The 17,688-nt window shown below is 51.7% G+C and overlaps 1 protein-coding gene and 1 long non-coding RNA gene across 2 annotated transcripts in view; one reads left to right on the forward strand and one right to left on the reverse strand.

Moving 5' to 3' along the window:
• LOC311512872 overlaps positions 1-17,688 on the forward strand; it is a 36,683-nt gene that overhangs the window by 1,091 nt on the left and 17,904 nt on the right. The window contains exon 2 of the long non-coding RNA XR_014709584.1: positions 16,668-16,852. This is a non-coding gene — a long non-coding RNA (uncharacterized lncRNA). The remainder of the gene's footprint in view (positions 1-16,667; positions 16,853-17,688) is intronic.
• On the reverse strand, positions 2,591-17,450 carry LOC311512867 (procathepsin L-like). The gene is made up of 8 exons (XM_084614256.1): positions 17,337-17,450; positions 8,637-8,769; positions 7,846-7,968; positions 7,130-7,279; positions 5,967-6,191; positions 5,708-5,876; positions 4,461-4,575; positions 2,591-3,018 (listed from the first exon to the last, which is right to left on the reverse strand). The coding sequence occupies exons 2-8, from the start codon at positions 8,757-8,759 to the stop codon at positions 2,919-2,921; spliced, it is 1,005 nt and encodes a 334-aa protein (XP_084470382.1). The 5' UTR covers positions 8,760-8,769; positions 17,337-17,450; the 3' UTR covers positions 2,591-2,918.

Consider the following 17,688-nt stretch of genomic DNA (forward strand, 5'->3'; position numbering starts at 1 on the left):
ATTCTCCAGGGCTGTCAAATAGGCCAGCACTAAATTAGTCCTGCCAGCCCCATACCATAAAATAAAAAATCTCCTCTTCCCTCCGTAGGATGACCAGACAGCAAGTATGAAAAATCGGGACAGAGTGTGGAGGGTAATAGGTGCCCATATAAGAAAATGCCCCGAATATCGGGACTATCCCTATAAAATCGGGACATCTGGTCACCTTATCCCTCCATCTCTTTCAGGTCAGTGTCCATTGGGTCTGGCTCATATGCTCATGCAACAACCTTAAGCAGCCCAGGCCCCCCTACTGAAAATGAGGGACTGGCTGCTCCTTGACAGAGGTGCTGCGGAGAGCCAGCTCTCCTGCCTGTAAGCGCAGAAATCAATCTAACTGTTTCTGAAGCTGGCTATGAAATGCTTGATTTATACCATAAGTACAGCTTGCGATTTCATAGAGCGAGGGGCAAATAAAGCTGAAGGAGCTGCTAATTCTCTCATAAATCTCAGGAGGCTTAGCATGAAGGACACCAGCTGGGTTGAGTGTTGTGTGCTGCAAAGCAACTTGTCAAACCAGGTTTCCAAGGCACAGGGCAGCTTCGGTGCAGCGTCCTGAGAATAGGCTAGAATAGCTACAGCAGTAACAAGGCTCATTGAGCAGAATTCTGGACACACACACACAGATTTGAACAGTCTCAGGCACGAAGCACCAGTCTTGCTGGCTTCTCTGGCCTTCCCTGGCACAGGCCTCCCCTGGGAGCCTCCCTCCCAGACTCTAGCTTTCAGCTGAGAGCTTTAGTCCTCACACACAGCCACCTGCTGCCTCAGTAACAAGTAAGGAATACAGCCTAGAAGGGCGGGAGTGATGGGAAAGGGGTCCAAGCACATGAGACCTCACTGTGGGGCTCAAAGGGCTTTACAAACAGAAAGCCTCCCACCACGGCAGGGCATTTGGTTGGTATTATCATCCACCTGCCATGGATGGTGTCAAGGTTCCTTCCCCACTCTGACCTCTAGGGTGCAGATGTGGGGACCTGCGTGAAAACCCCCTAAGCTTATTTTTACCAGCTTAGGTTAAAACTTTCCCAAGGTATAAACTATTTTACCTTTTGCCCTTGTACTTTATCGCTGCCACCACCAAACGTCTAATAGATATATAACCGGCAAAGAGCCCGCTTGGAAACGTCCTTCCCCCCCCACCCCAAAAATCCTCCCCAAACTCTACACCCCCTTTCCTGGAGAAGGCTTGATAAAAATCCTCACCAATTTGCATAGGTGAACGCAGACCCAAACCCTTGGATCTTAAGAACAATGAAAAAACAATCAGGTTCTTAAAAGAAGAATTTTAATAGAAGAAAAAGTAAAAGAATCACCTCTGTAAAATCAGGATGGTAAATACCTTACAGGGTAATTAGATTCAAAACATAGAGAATCCTTCTAGGCAAAACCTTAAGTTACAAAAGACACAAAAACAGGAATCTACATTCCATTCAGCACAGCTTATTTTCTCAGCCATTTAAAGAAAACAGAATCTAACGCATATCTAGCTGGATTACTTACTAAATTCTAAGACTCCATTCCTGTTCGGACCCCGGCAAAAGCATCACACAGACAGAGAGAGCCTTTGTTTCTCCCCCCCTCCAGCTTTGAAAGTATCTTGTCTCCTCATTGGTCATTTGGTCAGGTGCCAGCGAGGTTATCCTAGCTTCTTAACCGTTTACAGATGGGGAAACTGAGGTACAGAAATGGGACGTGACCAGCCCCAATAGTGCTCTCTTCTCATGCTTCCCAGTTCTAACCACTGGGCAGTACTCCCCTTTTGCTTTACTCAAACATTACCGTTGTTGGGTAATGGTCATTTTGATAGTCCCGTGGTTTTTTTTGCAAATACCAAATAAAATGAAAAAACAAGATGTAAAATAAAACAAAAACTCCCCTGCAGTGGCAGCTACAGCCTGTGAGGTTGAGCCCGGGGACCTAGTGCACGGGGTGGCTGGACGGTGGGAGATGGCTGGGCCAAATTTGAGTGAGTAGCATTGCAAGCTGGCACACAGGGCCAAAGAGTATGGGGTGGGCTTGCATTGCAAACCCCCTTCCCCAGCCCCAGCTTCCTACTCCACTGGGGCCAGGACCTGACCCTCCTCCAGCTGGAGAAAATGAAACAACACAAAATTCCCCATAAAAATAAAATGAAAAATTTATATAGAGAATTTGATGGGGTTCTAATCAGTTTCCTTCTCCCTGGCATCATCATATCTGAATAAAGGGGACTGGAGAGCAAATGTAATGGGAGCTATTTATATTGCATTTTGCCTTGTTCCTGTTATGTAAATACATCTCTTCAGGACAGTAAGCTCTGCGGTCCTGGACAGTGCCTGCGCATAGCCAGTGCTTAGATAATACAGACTCAGGTTACAGGCACTTCTATACTTTCCCGTCATCTTCTTTGTGGTTTTGTTGGCAGCCAGTTTGGCACGGTCTCCACGGGCTTTTGGGCTTTAGCTAAAGAGGAAAATGGGATCGAATGGCTAAGGGAACTTGTAAGGTGCATAGAAAGCTCCTATGGAGAAGCATCTTTAATCATCTTTCAAACCCACAAGGAGACTGGTTTTCACACTGAGAGGAAAACATTCTTTATTTTATGACTCCGTTGGACAGGGCACAAAGCCTCGTTCAGCAATGCTGCGGTGTGACCAGAACATGACTTACCCAGACTTGGAAGAGCAATTTGCTGCACAACTTTTAATCGCTTCTAAAGCTAAGTAAATCGCAGCTAAGAAACAGCCCAGAAATCGCTGCTGGGAGCAAAAAAGAATCTCCCTGCTGAAGACGAAGATCAAGTCATTTAGACTGTGGGAAGAAAAAAAAACAACCCCATGCAGTATGTGAGGTCTTCTGCCATGCAGGCCTAGGGCAGGAGGAAAACCCAGCTCTGGCTACAAGATGGGATAGCTTGCTTGATTGGCCACACCACAGTGATTGTCGGCTCCTTTCGCCAGCCGGATGTAACCTTTTTCGCCCCATTGCTCAGACCAGCTGTGGGAAGATAAAGTGAAGAGAGCGTGAGAGAATCTCTGTGGGAGCTGAAGGAAGTTTGAACATTGTAATGAGAGAGAAAAGTTGTCCCAATATGCGGGAGCAGTGGTTTTCAAACTGCGGGTGGCGACCCAGTACTGGGTTGCGGAATGGAAGGCGCTGCGTTAAAAGTCCCGTTGGCGGGGCTGCCCGACTAAGGCAGGCTAATCTCTACCTGTTCTGACAACACACTGCGCCCTGGAAGCAGTCAGCAGCCCCCCCCACGCCCCCCAGGCCGGGGGGCCACAGGGCTCCGTGCACCGCCCGAGCACTGGCTCCAGACTCCCATTGTCCGAGAAGCCTGCCTTTGCACCCCCGCTGCGCCGCTGCCCAGGAGCCACCTGAGGTAAACCCACGCCCCAATCCCCTGCCCCAGCCCTAAGCCTCACCCCAAACCCCTCATCCCCAGCCCCACCCAGAGCCTGCACCCCTAGCCCAGAGCCCCGACCCCCTCCTGCACTCCGACCCCTAGCCCTGAGCCCCCCTCAACCCCAGAGTCCCCTCCTGCACCCCAAACCTGTCATCCCTGGCCCCACCCAAACCCAGAGCCCGCTCCCACACCCTGAACCCGTCATCCCCGGTTCCGCTGGGTCGCGGGCATCAACAATTTTCGCCAGAAAAAAAAAGTTTGAAAACCTCCGTGCTAGAGGCCAGCTTCAAGGATGCTTTGAGCATCTGCCTAACCCAGCTGTATGTTGGCTGATCCCAGGTTCTCCAGATCATCCACTGAAGGGACCAAACGCTGCACTGGGGTGCTGTCCACTGGCTCGTCCCCTCTGCCTTAGATCACAAGTGGAGTAACCTGGCAGCCTCAGCGGAGCTGTTTCTCCAGAATACCCCTCCGTCAGTGAGCAAGCTCGGCCTTCTCATTTCAGGAGCCGCCAGGGAGAGGGTGGGGAAAGTAGCCACATGGCAGTGCTAGATGGGGGAGGCTTGCTCAGTGCTCGCTCCACGTACGCCTGGCTCCTGGCAGCTGCTTAGATCTTTCATTTTGAGACAGCAAAAATCCGAAGACAGGCCCAGGGCGAGACAGATCTCTGGGGTGGGGGGTGCATGAGTGCCCATCCCGGGCCATGGGAATGCATGTGGTTCGGGAGCAGGGTGAAGGGTTGCGAGTTCCCATGTGTGCACCTGCATGCTGGGGGGTGGGATTGAGTTGGCATAGAGTGTCCTGCAGTGGGGGAGTTTACGTGTGTGTGCACTTGCATTCTGAGGGGAGTGTGCACATCTTGGGGGCGGGGGGGGGGGATGTTTTGATGTGTGTACACATACAGTTGGGGGCTGGGGAGGAAGTGTGGGGGGTGCATTTTCACAGTGGGCATGGGTCAGAGGCAGCTTTGGATGCAGCGACAGACATGAGTGTGCCTCGGGGAGAGTTCTCTCGCTTGGCTACTCCCCCTCACCTGTTCTTTAGGATCCAGTAGGCAGCGCTCGTCCCATTCTCCTGGGATATGCCATAGCCCACAGCCAGCATCCCGTGGTTCACGGTGTGGCTGCACTCACTGTCAGCGAAGACTCCTGGGGAGAGCAAAGCCGGAGTGAGATGAGCTGTCGGGGGTCTCTCCCTCTCGGAGCAGAAGCAGACCCTGCGGGGAGGTCCCAGCGGATCGGAAGGAAAAGCTCCCCCAGGGCATTGGATTGAAGCCCCTAGAGCAGCACAGAGCTGTCGTTTGTCCCTGCCGGCTGTAAGATAGCAGGCTCCGCTGTGGAACGGGGTAATAAAGTGCCCCCTGGGAGGTGAGCTGTGACAGACCCAGTAATTCCAGATGGGAGCCCGGACAGCTCAGTGAAAAAGCCCTGAGCTGAAGTGCTGGAATCCCGTGCCCCATTCTGGTCTGCACAGAAGGACGTCGATAAATTGGAGAGGGCTCAGAGCAGAGCCATCACGACAATCAAAGAATCTGGGCTCATCTCCAGCTGTTCCACCGTAGCGCTTAGCGAAGACGCTCCCTGTGTCAGTGGGAGAGTTTCTCCCGTCAGGGTAGGTGCTCCACCTCCCTGAGAAGCAGTAGCTCTGTTGACCGGAGACAGCCTCCTGTCGAGGTACTGCTGAATAAACCGGGGGGGTTAGGGTGGTATAACAACATCACTCAGAAAACATGCCCCATAGTGATTGACTTGAAGAGCTCAGTCTTTTTAGCTTCAAGTGAAGGCTAAGGGGTGACTTATCAGTCTCGAAGTACCTCCATGGGGCATAAATATTTGAGAATTGGCTCTTTAGCAGACAAAGGCCTAACGTGCTCTAATGGCTGGAAGTTGAAGCTAAACAAATTCAGACTGGAAATAAGGGGCAGACTTTTCACAGTGAGGGTAATTAATTACTGGAACAATTTTATCAAGCCTCATGGTGGATTCTCCCTCGTGGGCAATTTTTAAATCAAGGTTTCCTAAAAGATCTGCTGTCTCTAGCAATTAATTCAGGGAAGTCCTACGCCCTGCATTACGCAGGACATCAGACGAGATCGGTAGCTTCCAACCTGTGGTCAGCGGACCCCCCGGGAGTCTGCCGACTATACCTACAATTTCCAAAGGGGTCCGCCCCTCCATTCAAAAGGTTAGGGGTCCGCAAATGGAAAAAAGGTTGGAGCCTACTGGGCTAGATTATCCCCGTGATCCCTTCTGGCCAGAGACGCTCTGGGATGCTTGATACCTGACTTGTAGAAGCGGAAGTGGAAAGTGCTGGCGTCCACGGCAATGGAGACTGGGCCGACAGTGGCCACCGCCTGCTCCAGAGCTGTCTCGTTGCCCACCTGGATCTGCATGAGAGAGGTGCAGTTGGCAGCGTTGTCCTGGGGGTTGTAATGGCAGCTGAATTGGTCCTGCAGAGAAAGGAGATGGAACGGGAGCTCGGGCAGCACTCCCTGGAGAAGCCGCCGCCCGCCCCCAAAGGCTATGCTCGCCTACGTTACCCTCTCCAAGTAGGGGTAGTTGAGCTCCGAGTTGATGCCCTTGTTGTCCCGTACGTACTGGAAGGCCCGAGTCATGAAGCCCCCGCGGCACCCGTTGTTCCCCAGACTCCTCGAGCAGTCCATGAGGTTCTGCTCGCTCAGCGACACCAGTTTGCCCGTCTTCTTGAAGACCAAGCCCTCCAGGGCTCCTGTGGCACTGAAAGCCCAGCATGACCCGCAGTGGCCCTGCAGAAAGCAAGGCGGGTAGGTGGAGGGTAGGTTCTAGCTCAGACGTTCTCAGCTGTTTACCCGTATGGCCCTGAGGATGTCCCATGGGCTGCAGCCAGGTGCTGATGGGGCTGCAGGTTGAGAACCACTGTTCTAGCTCAACTGGGAGCTGCTGGGCTCAGTGCAAGAATCCCAGCGGGAGGTTCTCTGGGCTATGTGATGCAGGCCGTCGGCTTAGATAATCGTCAGGGCCTTACAAGCTCCTGCTTGCTGGAAAGTGGCAGGAGGGAGTCTGAGCCCCAACGCGAGGCCGGGGAACTGGAGCAGAAGCAGCACTAGCAAAGAGCAGCTGGGGTGCTCTGGCTCCCCATCCGTCCTGTTGCAGAACTGGGGGTTGGGGATTTGCAGCGGGGACCCTCACCTCTGGGACTTGTTCCTTCTGGCGGTTGCTGTTAGACAGACAGGGGAAGAGATTCCCACCACCACCTGCTTTTAGCGGTCTCAGCTCCCATCCCAACCCGGCGGGGCATGTGGCCGACGTGAAACAACTGAACCCAACTCCTGCACAGCAGGGTCTGGATCAGACTCAAGCTCCAGGCAAAGGTGCTTGGGGGAGGCGGAGGCAGGGCCGCAGGGGGGCAAAGGCCCATTCCATGGAGCTTCATGAAAACCAGGATAGGCCAAGGGCCTACCACTTCCACGCAGGTTAGCTACTGCCACCCCACCTGCCAGGCTGTCCTCTAGGGTCCCGGGCTGAGCACACATTCCAGAGGGGCCGCAAAGGGCGCCCGGAGCCTCCATCCATCAGCCCAGGAAACCACAGGCAGCAACGCTGTTCTGATGGGCAGCCAGGCCCGCCTGCAGGTTGCCTTGTCCCAGGCTCTGGGGCCAGGAGGTTTCCATGGCTGGCTGAGGGGCTAGGCCCCGAGCAGGGAGCTCTCTGCTCCAGCACCCACCTGGTTTTTCACGGGGGTAACGTAGCCCTTTGCGCGCCAATCCACCTCCTTGGGAATCTCCCGAGCAGCCGATTCCTGGAAGAGAGGCCCCTTCCCGCCGTGCCGCTCAGCTAGGAAACCGTTCAGAAGCTGGTTAAACTCCTCGTCCGTCTGGAGGGGAAGGAAAATTTTAAATCCAGAGAGCACGCGACAGGGAACGCCCGGCCAGCGCCACAGAGAACTCCTGGCCAACAGAGGAGCTGCGTTCTCAGCCCTGCCCCTGGCACCCAACCCCCTTGGGTACAGACGGAGCAGACAGCTGATGATGTTGAGAGAGGGGGACGCAGGCCCATGGGGCGGGCAGGGAGAGCTGCATAGGAGGAGGCTCTTGCACCGCAGCCATGGGTATGGAGGGGGATGGGACGAGGGGAGCAGAGTCACGGGTGGGCATCCTGGGAAGAAGGAAGGCTGGGATCTGCCGGGCCCAGCGAGAAGCGGGGAGTCATGTGAGGCAGGGGGAGAAACGAAGGAGGAGGCTTCGGGTGTGGTCCGACGGGTGCCTCACCCCACAACTAAGTGCCATAGGGTGACCATATGTCCCAATTTTATAGGGACAGTCCCAATTTTTGGGTCTTTCTCTTATATAGGTTCCTATTACCCCCCACCCCGTCCCGATTTTTCACATTTGCTGGCTGGTCACCCTAAAGTTCCAGGATCTGCGCTGGGGGGCAGGTTACCAGATCCCCGAAGTGGTTCATCTCCAGACGGTAGCTGTGCTTCCCCAGAGACTCCTCCAGGTTGTGGTGCTCGATCCGCCGCAGGTTCTTCTCCCAGACCGCCCTGCGGAAAGCTTCCGCCTCCTGCCAGGGACGGAGCAACAGCTTGGTTATGCTTGGCCGCGGCCCCCACACCCTGTGAGCAAACGTTCTCCATGCACCACAGTTGCTCGCAGGAGCTGAAGTCTGTGGGGAGAGCACATGTCCCCCTCCTCTCCCACGCCTGGCTAAGTAGGGCACCCCCTGAGACTACCCTTCCTTTTCCCAGCTCCATTAGCACCTGAATCTCTCTATTTCCAGCTGGGAGCAGATGTGCCAAAATCCAGCCTAAGAGGCTGGACCCCTCCTGAGAAGCTGAAACCCCACACCAGCTGGGGGAGCCATGAGGCTTCCCAGAGGGTGGGAGGAGAAGCCAAACCCCTACAGCCATTGAGGTTCGCTCCATCCCCCATCACAACCCAGCGAGGAAGGAAGCAAGAGCTCCCCTACAGGGGTAACTGACATCCCCATTCTACAACCTCCCAGCCAAGCCACCCTGACTCTCCAGGAACTCTTTGCCGGGCCTGGTGGGTGCTGCTCGCTCTCGGGCAGCTGGGTCTAGAAGCTCTGGATTGCGAGAAGGCCTTGCTCGCCACTTTCCTCTCCCTTACCCCCAAATCCTGAAAGCTCAGGCTCTAGCCACTCGGTTTGGTTCAAATGCAGCTGAGCTCGGAAATCGCGCGCCCAGGAAGTGAAGGAGATGGAGTACTTACTTCAGGATACTCCTTAGCATGGAAGGCCTTCCATCCTCGCCAGCCTTCCTCCAGGGCAGGGTCCAGTGCCCCGGACACATCCAGCAGGACCACAAGGGACCCCACCAGCATTGGCCACTGCATCTCTCTTAGGCTGGGTGGGTTAAAACGCACCTGTTAGAGTTTAATCCTGGCATCTCACCAAGCCAGGGCACGGAGGGGCACAGGAGCCAAGAAGAGCAGCTTGCCTTCAGTTCCCAATTGTAACTCAGGCTATGACGTCCCCTCCCCACCATTGCCAGCAACTTGATGGGGAAACCTCCAAACACAGAGGCCTAGGAAATTCATGTAAAAGACCCCTCTCTGCCTGGCAGCTCCAATCCAGCCCAGGGCTGAAATGTGCCATCACCTGAACAGCTGCTGAGCGGCTACCAGGAATCAGTGGGTGGCTCTCAGTCCAGTTTCTAGCTGCTAACACCTCAAAGGTCAGCCATTGCCCATGATATCCTCGATTTCAGCTCAGCTGGGGGGCCGAGGACGGGGCCCAAGCTCCAGGTCTAGCCTGGGGCTGTGTCAGCTGGTCCTGCCGAGCCCTGTATTGCATACACGAATCCAGGCTCAGAGCTATCGGCTGGGCCCTTTTTCCTCCCACCAGCTGCAAGGTCGCTGGTCGCACACTGGCCACTTTCCTCCTTCCTCCCACTGTATTCAACAGAGATTTAGAAAATAGAACACAGCAGCAGTCTGAAGATCTGGTTTTCCGGCTCTGCTTCCCGGGCCCTGTGTCTCTGTACAGCCCTGGGTGCCGTCCGCACGGCCACTCTAGGCTCCCTGGGTCAGGGACTGCACTTGCGCCTTGGCTGTCTTCAGGACCGAGCGCACGGCCGGCTCTCACGGATCATATCATGACTCCGATCAACCTGACGGCTGCGTCAGCATCTCTGCTTGAGGACAAAACCCCCAGCCTTTGCCGCTTGGAAATGACTCAGCCTGCGGCTTCCTCCCTGCCAGCAGTGCGGGGCTATTGCAACATGCTGCCGGCGGCCGTACACCTGCCATTGGTGTGCCCTGCGCCCCAGGGGGTCGTCACCATTTTGCAGCCAAGAATTTAGCGAGGTTCAAGGAGGGCTTGGCCTTCTCTGTGCGTAACCGGAAGAACCAGTGGCTCTAGTTAATGCTAACCGGAAGGGAGAGAAACGCTCAGGCTTCAGGGCTCAAACTGCTCTGTATTAGGGATGAGGAGGGTGAGATTGCCAGGGTGGGACAGGTTATTTCACATCGGCCTACAGCAGAGTTTTTTTGCGCCTTTCCTTGAAGTGTTTGATGCTGGCCATGGTCAGAGCTGGGAGACTGGACCAGCTGGCCCATGGGTCTGACCCAGTCTGGCAATGCCGCTACATCTGGAAGTTCTCCCCCAGGCTCACCCCATTTGCGTGAACACCGCAGCACCAGGACAGCCCACTGATGGGCCCCTCCCCAACGCCTGAGATCAACAGGAAATAGGACTCTCCCCAAGTGAGGCACCGGCCAGGCAGGTTTGCTGCAGCCTAGGGACGGTGGAAGCAGCTGGGGCAGAGGGTGAGCACACCAGCAATGGAAATATTCTAAACTTGGGCACACGGGGGGAGAGGGGGGCAGAGGCAACAGTGGGACCCAGAGAAGTTGGAGCAGGCACGGGGGAGCAGGGGCTGAGACCCAGAGGGGCTGGAACAGGCTGGGAGCAGGTAGGAACCTCTGGGACCCTCTTTCCCCGCTCACAGGGAGTTCTGTCCCCCTCTGCTCTTTCCTAACTGCCCCAATAGACTCATAGACTTTAATATCAGAAGGGACCACCATGATTCTCTACTCTGACCTCCTTCCCATGGCAGGCCACAGAATCTCACCCACCCACTCCTGAAATAGACCCTCTAATCTCTGGCTGAGTCACTGAAGTCCTCAAATCATGGTTTAAAGACTTCAAGTTACAGAGAATCCATCATTTACACTAGTTTAAACCTGCAAGTGACCAGCACTCCACGCTGCAAAGGAAGGCAAAAAAAACCCCAGGGCCTCTGACAATTTGACCTGGGAGAAAATTCCTTCCCGACTCCAAATATGGTGATCAGTTGGACCCTGAGCTTGTGGGCAAGACCCACCAGCCAAACACCAGGGAAAGAATTCTCTGTCATAATTCAGAGCTCTCCCCAGCTAGTGTCCCATCACCAGCCATTGGAGATATTTGCTGCTAGCAGTCGCAGATCAGTTACATGCCATCATGGGCTGCCCCACCATCCCATCCCCTCCATCAACTTATCAAACTCAGACTCAAAGTCAGTTAGGCTTTTGCTCCCAGTACTCCCCTTGGAAGGCTGTTCTAGAACTTCACTCTGATGGCTAGAAACGGTCTAATTTCAAGACTAAACTTGTTGATGACCAGTTTATAGCCATTTGTTCTTGTGTCCACATGGGCTCTTAACTTAAATAACTCCTCTCCCTCCGTGGTATTTCTCCCTCTGATATATTTGGAGAGAGCAATCACATCTCCCCTCAGCCTTCGTTTGGTTAGGCTAAACAAGCCAAGCTCTTTGAGTCTCCTCTCATAAGGTCAGTTTTCCATTCCTCGGATCATCCTTCTCTGCACTTGTTCCAGTTTGAATTCATCTTAACCATGGGAGACCAGAATTGCACACACTATTCCAGATGCGGTCTCACCAGTGCCTTGTATAATGGTACTAACACGTCCCTGTCGCTACTGGAAATACCTCGCCTGATGCATCCTAGGACTGCATTAGCCTTTTTCACAGCCGCATCACACTGACGGCTCATAGTCCTCCTCGGATCAACCAATACCCCCAGCTCTTTCTCCTCCTCTGTCACTTCCAACTAATATGTCCCCTGCTTAGAGCAAAAATTCTTCTTGTTAGTCCCTAAATGCATGACCTTGCACTTTGCACTACTAAATATCATCCCATTTCTGTTACTCCAGTTTACAAAGTCGTCTAGATCATCTTGTACGATATTCCGGTCCTCCTCAGTATTGGCGGTACCTCCCAACTTTCTGTCATCCGCAAATTTTATTAGCACACTCCCCCTTTTTGTGCCAAAGGCAGTAATAAAAATGTTAAATAAAATTGGTCCCAAAACCAATCCCTGAGGAACTCCACCGGTAACCTCCCTCTGACCTGACAATTCACTTTTCAGTATGACCCGTTGTTGTCTCCCTTTTAACCAATTCCTTATCCACCTTTCAATTCTCACATTAATCCCCAGCTTCTCCATTGTAACTAATAATTTCCCATGTGGAACTGTACCAAATGCCTTCCTGAAATCTAGGTAGATTAGATCTACTGCATTTCCTTTGTGTAAGACATCAGTTATCTTCTCAAAGAAGGAGATCAGACTGGTCTGGCAAGATCTACATTTTATAAAACCACATTATATTTTATCTCAATTACCATTCAGCTCTATGTCCTTAACTACTGTCTCTTTCAAAATTTGTTCCAAGACCTTGCAATTGAGGTCAAACTAACAGGCCTGTAGTTTCCAAAATCACTTCCCCCCCCCCCCCTTTTCTTAAAAATAGGAACTGTATTAGCATTCTCAAGTCATATGGTACGACCGCCATGTGTACAGATTCATTAAAAATCCTTGCTACTGGACTTGCAATTCCATGTGCCAGTTCCTTTAATATTCTTGGATAGAGATTATCTGGGCCCCCATTACGATTTTTGAGTTTGACTTCCACCTCGGACGTGGTCATTTCTACCTCCATATCCTCATTCCCATTAGCCACCCTGCCATTACCCCTAGGCTCCACATTACCCTTATTAAAACTGAGGCAAAGTATTCTTTTAGGGGTTGGATCATGCCTAGATGATCTTTAATCTCTACCCCCTCCTCAGTGGTTAGTGGGCCCACTTCTTCTTTCCTTGTTTCCTTTTTATTTATATGGTTGTAGAACTTTTTACTATTGGCTTTGATTCCCTTTGCAAGGTCCAGCTTTGCTTTGGCAGCTCTCACTGTATCCCACACTTTCTGACCTTTCCTTGCTCATCCCTCCCATCTTCCATTGCTTGTAGGCTTTCTGCTTCCTCTCAATCACCTGTTTGAGATGTCTGCTCAGCCAGCTTGGTCTGCAACCCTTCCCTACGAATATTTCCCCCTTGCTTGGAACGCAGGCTTCAGAGAGCTTCTGCAGCTTTGACAAAGTAATTCCAAGCCGCCTCCACATTCAGATCCTTGAGTTCTTCAGTCCAGTCCCCTTCCCTAACTAATTCCCTTCATTTTTCCAAGTTAGCCCTTTTGAAATCAAGGCCCCTAATTGCAGAGCTCTTTTTGTTTATCCTTCCATTTAACGTAAACAGAATTAGCTCATGATCACTCCAGCCAAGGTTGTCCCCTACAACCAGCTCTTCTCTGAGGTCCTCCCTGCTCACCAAAACCAAATCTAAATGGCTCCGCCTCTTGTTGGTTCAGCGCCTATTTGGTGAAGAAAGCTGTCAGCTGTCCCATCCAGGAAAATCTGGGCCCTACTGTTATTAGTAGCACTTATCCTCCACTCTGTATCTAGGCAGTTCAAGTCTCCCATAATCACACAATTCCCAGCAGTGTTTATTTCATTAAAAACATTTAGAAGGTTTCTCTCCATATCCAGAGCAGATCCTGGGGGCTGTAGCACACGCCAGCCGCTAGCCCAGGGGAACCCCCTCTGGTAGCTTTCTTCCCCCAAGTGATTTTGGCCCAGACTTTGTCTAATCGATTCCATCACTTCTCATTTCTGTACAATTTGCCTCATCATTAATACACTTCGCTACCCCGGAGCATCAGTCTCCCATTCTCATCTCCACCCCTTCTTTCAAACAGCCCCTCGGCGCTGCCTCACTCGTTGTCAGCTCCCTCGCCTTCCACTCCTTCCTGCCCAAGCTGTTTCTGTGAAGCGTCCCAGCAATGACCTTGGTTCTGCTGCACCTCGGGCTTGGATCAGCCTCTCTGGCTGAACTCTAAGGGTACGTCTACACTGCGCGATTCCCAAGGCGAGCAGCCGGACTCACGCTTGCTTAGCTTAAGCTCACAGGTGCAGACATTTGGCGTGGGCAGCGGTTCGGGCAAGCCACCCGGTTTGCCCACTGGGGTCCAAGCTCAGGTGTCTAGGCAGAGCCACACCATCCACCATACTGGTCTTGGCGCTAGATCAGCTTGAGCGAGCACGAGTCTCCCCCCTGCAGTGGCTAGACGCTCCCTGCGCTTCTTGGGGCAGGGACCCTGCCTCTAGCCCTCCACCTGCAGCTTGGTCGGTTACGAAGAGGCTGGGAGTTCAGTATGTGTCCCCTGGGTATTTAGCCCAAGGCTTGCTGCTGCTAACTGGCAAAAGTCACAAGCTGAGTGGTACAGCTCAAGTTGTATTTTTTTTATAATTTTAACAGACAATTTTTAAGGTTTTTTTAATCAATTTAAGCTTTTGTGGCTGTGCAAAATGATAGGGAGGAAATGCTTAAAACCAATTTTTATCTTTTATTTTTCACAGTTGCAGAAAGTTGGGGGGAGGGTCAGGCAATATTGATTTAACAACAGTAGGTGCTGACATTCAACAAGTGAAAGCTTCATAAACCATTAAAACGCCCGCTGGCAACATCACCTGTCCAACTATACAAAAAGTCAAGAGCCTTAAATCAAACTCTGAGTTATCAAGCTACTTTGCCTGTCAGTTTCAATCATCATCAGTGGGATTTTTTTTGGTCAGTTTGTGCCTGTGTGATGAAGGCACATAATAATCATAGAATATCAGGATTGGAAGGGACGACCTCAGGAGGTCATCTAGTGCAACCCCCTGCTCAAAGCAGGACTAATCCCCAAATTTTGCCCCGGATCCCTAAATGGCCCCCTCAAGGATTGAACTCACAACCCTGGGTTTAGTAGGCCAATGCTATCCCTCCCCCTCCCCATCTACGATTACTGACATTTATCGATTTGAAAAAACATCCAACCCTCCTCATGAGCAAGAGACTAGAAGCATCATGGACAAATATCTCTAGGAAGCTGGTTTTCCTATTGGCCAGAAAGCCAGAGGCCAGCCCAGCCCAAAGACCAAGTTGAAAATTACTGCGGGGAGAAAACGTGTCCACAATATTTTTAAACGGTAGAGTGCTTCCCCTCCCTTCCTTGGCTGTGGCTGCTGAAAACGATTACACGTCCTCCCGCAGCGCTAAGTCGAACCGTTTGTGGGCAGTATGATCGGAGGCAGAAATAGAACGTGTGATGGATAAGGTCAGAGAAACCGAGGGAGGGAAGAGAGAAGGCTGTTGCTTTGTATCAAGGCTTATTGCAAAGCGTGAGTGAACACAGAGCTGTGTGTGATGGATTGAGCCTTGGATTCTAAGCTCAGGGCCTTACCCCCTGGGACTCAGCTCAGGAGAACTGTAGGAAAGGTGTCTAATGCCTAGGGTTATGGGGAGATAGATCTGACAGTCTCCTCCCTCCAAGCACTTAAGCAGGCAAAGGAGCTGCAAAACCATCCTCCATACAGCTCCCTAACTGGGGCCTCTAGACTTTGTTGCAATATCAGTAAACCTCATTTTACAGAGCGGAAATTGAGGCAGGGTGCCTTGCACTGGGAAGCCTGTGACAGCTCAGAATCCCGCTGTGACTGCGGCTGAAAGACCATCCCCAAAGATCCCTTTACTCCTGTGTCAGCTTCACAGGAACAAGATGATTTCCTCTCCCCTTTCACTATGCCTTAGCTCACCCTTTGGTAAGGTTCTAAATAGTGGACCAGATTCTCCATTTCCCTGGCCCCTGTGCAATCATTTACCCCAAGGCCAAGCAGGTGTAAAATGAATGGAACGGTGGTGTTGATACAGTCATTTACCCCAGGGTCAAGTGTGGATGTAGCATAGGGTGCTGGCTAATCCAGCCCAATCGCTGGAATCAGTGCACCTCAGCCAGAAAGAGCTGAAACGGTTTCACCTCGCTGTTGCGGAGCAAGGCCAGTCATTCTATAGTTAAGGTTGCAAGGGGCATCTGAAGCCAAGTGTTGGCTGTCAAGCAACTGCATGAGTCAGATCAGCCTTAAAGTTAGAGCAGAGGTAGAATTTCTACAAAATGTTCAGTGTATTGGAGAATGGCATCCCGCCTAACAGCCTAGAAGTAGTTGAAGGGCTAGTGCAAAGGAATCCCCTTTTCCACGTCGAAAATGCAGCTAACTCTGGGGTGGAAAAGAGGAGCTGTTTCAGGCACTGCAATGCTACACAGTGTTAATGGAGAACAAACATGAGTGCTAGACATAGCTGCTGGCACCATCGTGTGAAGGGGGCTCGCGGAAGGTTAGAAGCTGGTAAAGATGTTTTCAGTGAAATCCCTTCAGGAGAATTTTCTGGTGTATTTTATACTTTATTTTTCCAGCTGTATAACAAGAATCCTCCCCCTACCAGGGCTGCAGGGCCCCCCCCACCACCACCACACACCCCTTGCCCCAGGAATGCGTTGGTCTTCCAGCCACCACCTTATAAACCACTGCAGTGTTGTAAATAATGCAGAGCGGCGGGTTCTGCCTCTCTGAGCAACAACCCTCCAGAATGTGGCAATACAGTTTCAGCAGTGGTGAAAAAGCGATCAAAGGGCTCAAAGCTTCTCCCCCTGAACACACAGGACTCCCATGAACTAAGCATGGTCTAATGGCTTCCAAAGACGCATAGCTACTTTGACACTAAACAGAGAGGCAAGGTGGGGGCTGTAATCTTTCAAGATTTCATTACCTCATACACCCTCTCTCTCAAATATCCTGGGACCCACACAGTTGCACCACTACTGGACAGTAATATTACACTGTGCAGCAATCAAGGGAAATGCTAGAAAGTTTTCTATCAAAACATTGGGGGGGGGCAGAAAGTGACTTTTGATTAAACTGATTTTTCTTAAAAAAAAAAAAAAAAAAACCCAGGTATTTGTCAAAACCACAAACTGAAAAAATTGTGATTTTAAAAACAACGTTCTGGCCCCTAAAATCAGAACATTTTCCACATTGCAGAAAACCCAGAAAAAATGGACAAATAATTTGGTTTTTCAATTTTTCCACAGGGAAAGAATTCCTTTCCCAGCCAGCTCAGGTGATCAGTCCCAGTCTAATGGAGTATCATCAACACTCACACCGAATCCCCCAATACCATTCACTTCCAGGTGCAAGTCATTTAACATCTGTCAGCAGCTACCTTTCTGAGAGAGATGCAGCAAGCAGCATTGAACCTGGCTTCAGCGACACAGAGGTAAGGAGAAGGTAAGGGCAGCTGAAAGAAATAAGGTGGAGGCTCTTTACATAATTTGTCGGCAGTGCCCAATAGGCAGTGCCCGATTGGAGAAGGTTGATTTCCCAGCTACTGCCTTGCAAGCTCTCAATCCCCCACACAGGAAAAACAGCCACCCTCCACGGCCTGGAAGAGTCTCACAAATGCAAGGGGTGAGCTTGGGGGACTGCAGTAGCTGAGAGAGGTTTGTAAACGCTTCAGAAGGACTTTTTTTTAAAGTTCTTTTTCTTGGCTCATTACCAGTCGCCTACCACACAGTCTGAGGAGGAGGAGGAGGAAAAAGAAAGGACCTAGCAGGCTGGGAATAGGGGCTCAGAGGGATTGGGTCTGTCCTGCAATCCATCGCTCTTTTGGTGGTGAAGAAGCGGTTAGGATTAAGGAAGACAGAAGAGAAACAATCCCCGAAAACACACAAAGGCTTTGTTGTTGACTGGCACTTACTTACCTGGATCTCCAAAGGCCAGGAGAAAGCGCAAGCCACTCTAATCTCTCTCTTTCTCACTGCAATGTGGGGCCACCAGTACCTTCACTCAGGGAACTGCAGATGTGTGCAACTTCCTCCACCTCCCTCCCCCAGCCCTGCTGCTCAGTCTGTTACCCAACAGGACTTCCTGAAGCAGCTAGAGTCAGGCCAAGATGGAAGAGAAGGGGGAGGAGGGGGGGCAATTTGTGAGTAGCCACCAGGCCGGAGGATCTTCTAGGTTGGGGTCTTCAAAGATCCGGTAGATGCCCTGGCTCTGAGATAATACTCTGAACTTGAACAGGACCACCAGCTCTCTCAGGCTTAATTAATGCAT

This window comes from Lepidochelys olivacea, assembly GCF_965140295.1.
Source record: "Lepidochelys olivacea isolate rLepOli2 genome assembly, chromosome: 25".
NCBI classification, from domain to species: Eukaryota; Metazoa; Chordata; order Testudines; family Cheloniidae; genus Lepidochelys; species Lepidochelys olivacea.

Bases quoted from the DNA above. Each gene is read 5' to 3' on its own strand.
- LOC311512867 (XM_084614256.1), bottom strand. From the start codon at position 8,759: ATGCAGTGGCCAATGCTGGTGGGGTCCCTTGTGGTCCTGCTGGATGTG. The intron at 6,192-7,129 runs GTGGGTGCTGGA...TGCTTTCTGCAG, and splicing joins TTACCCCCGTGAAAAACCAG to GGCCACTGCGGGTCATGCTG. The intron at 5,877-5,966 runs GTAACGTAGGCG...CTTTCTCTGCAG, and splicing joins ACTACCCCTACTTGGAGAGG to GACCAATTCAGCTGCCATTA.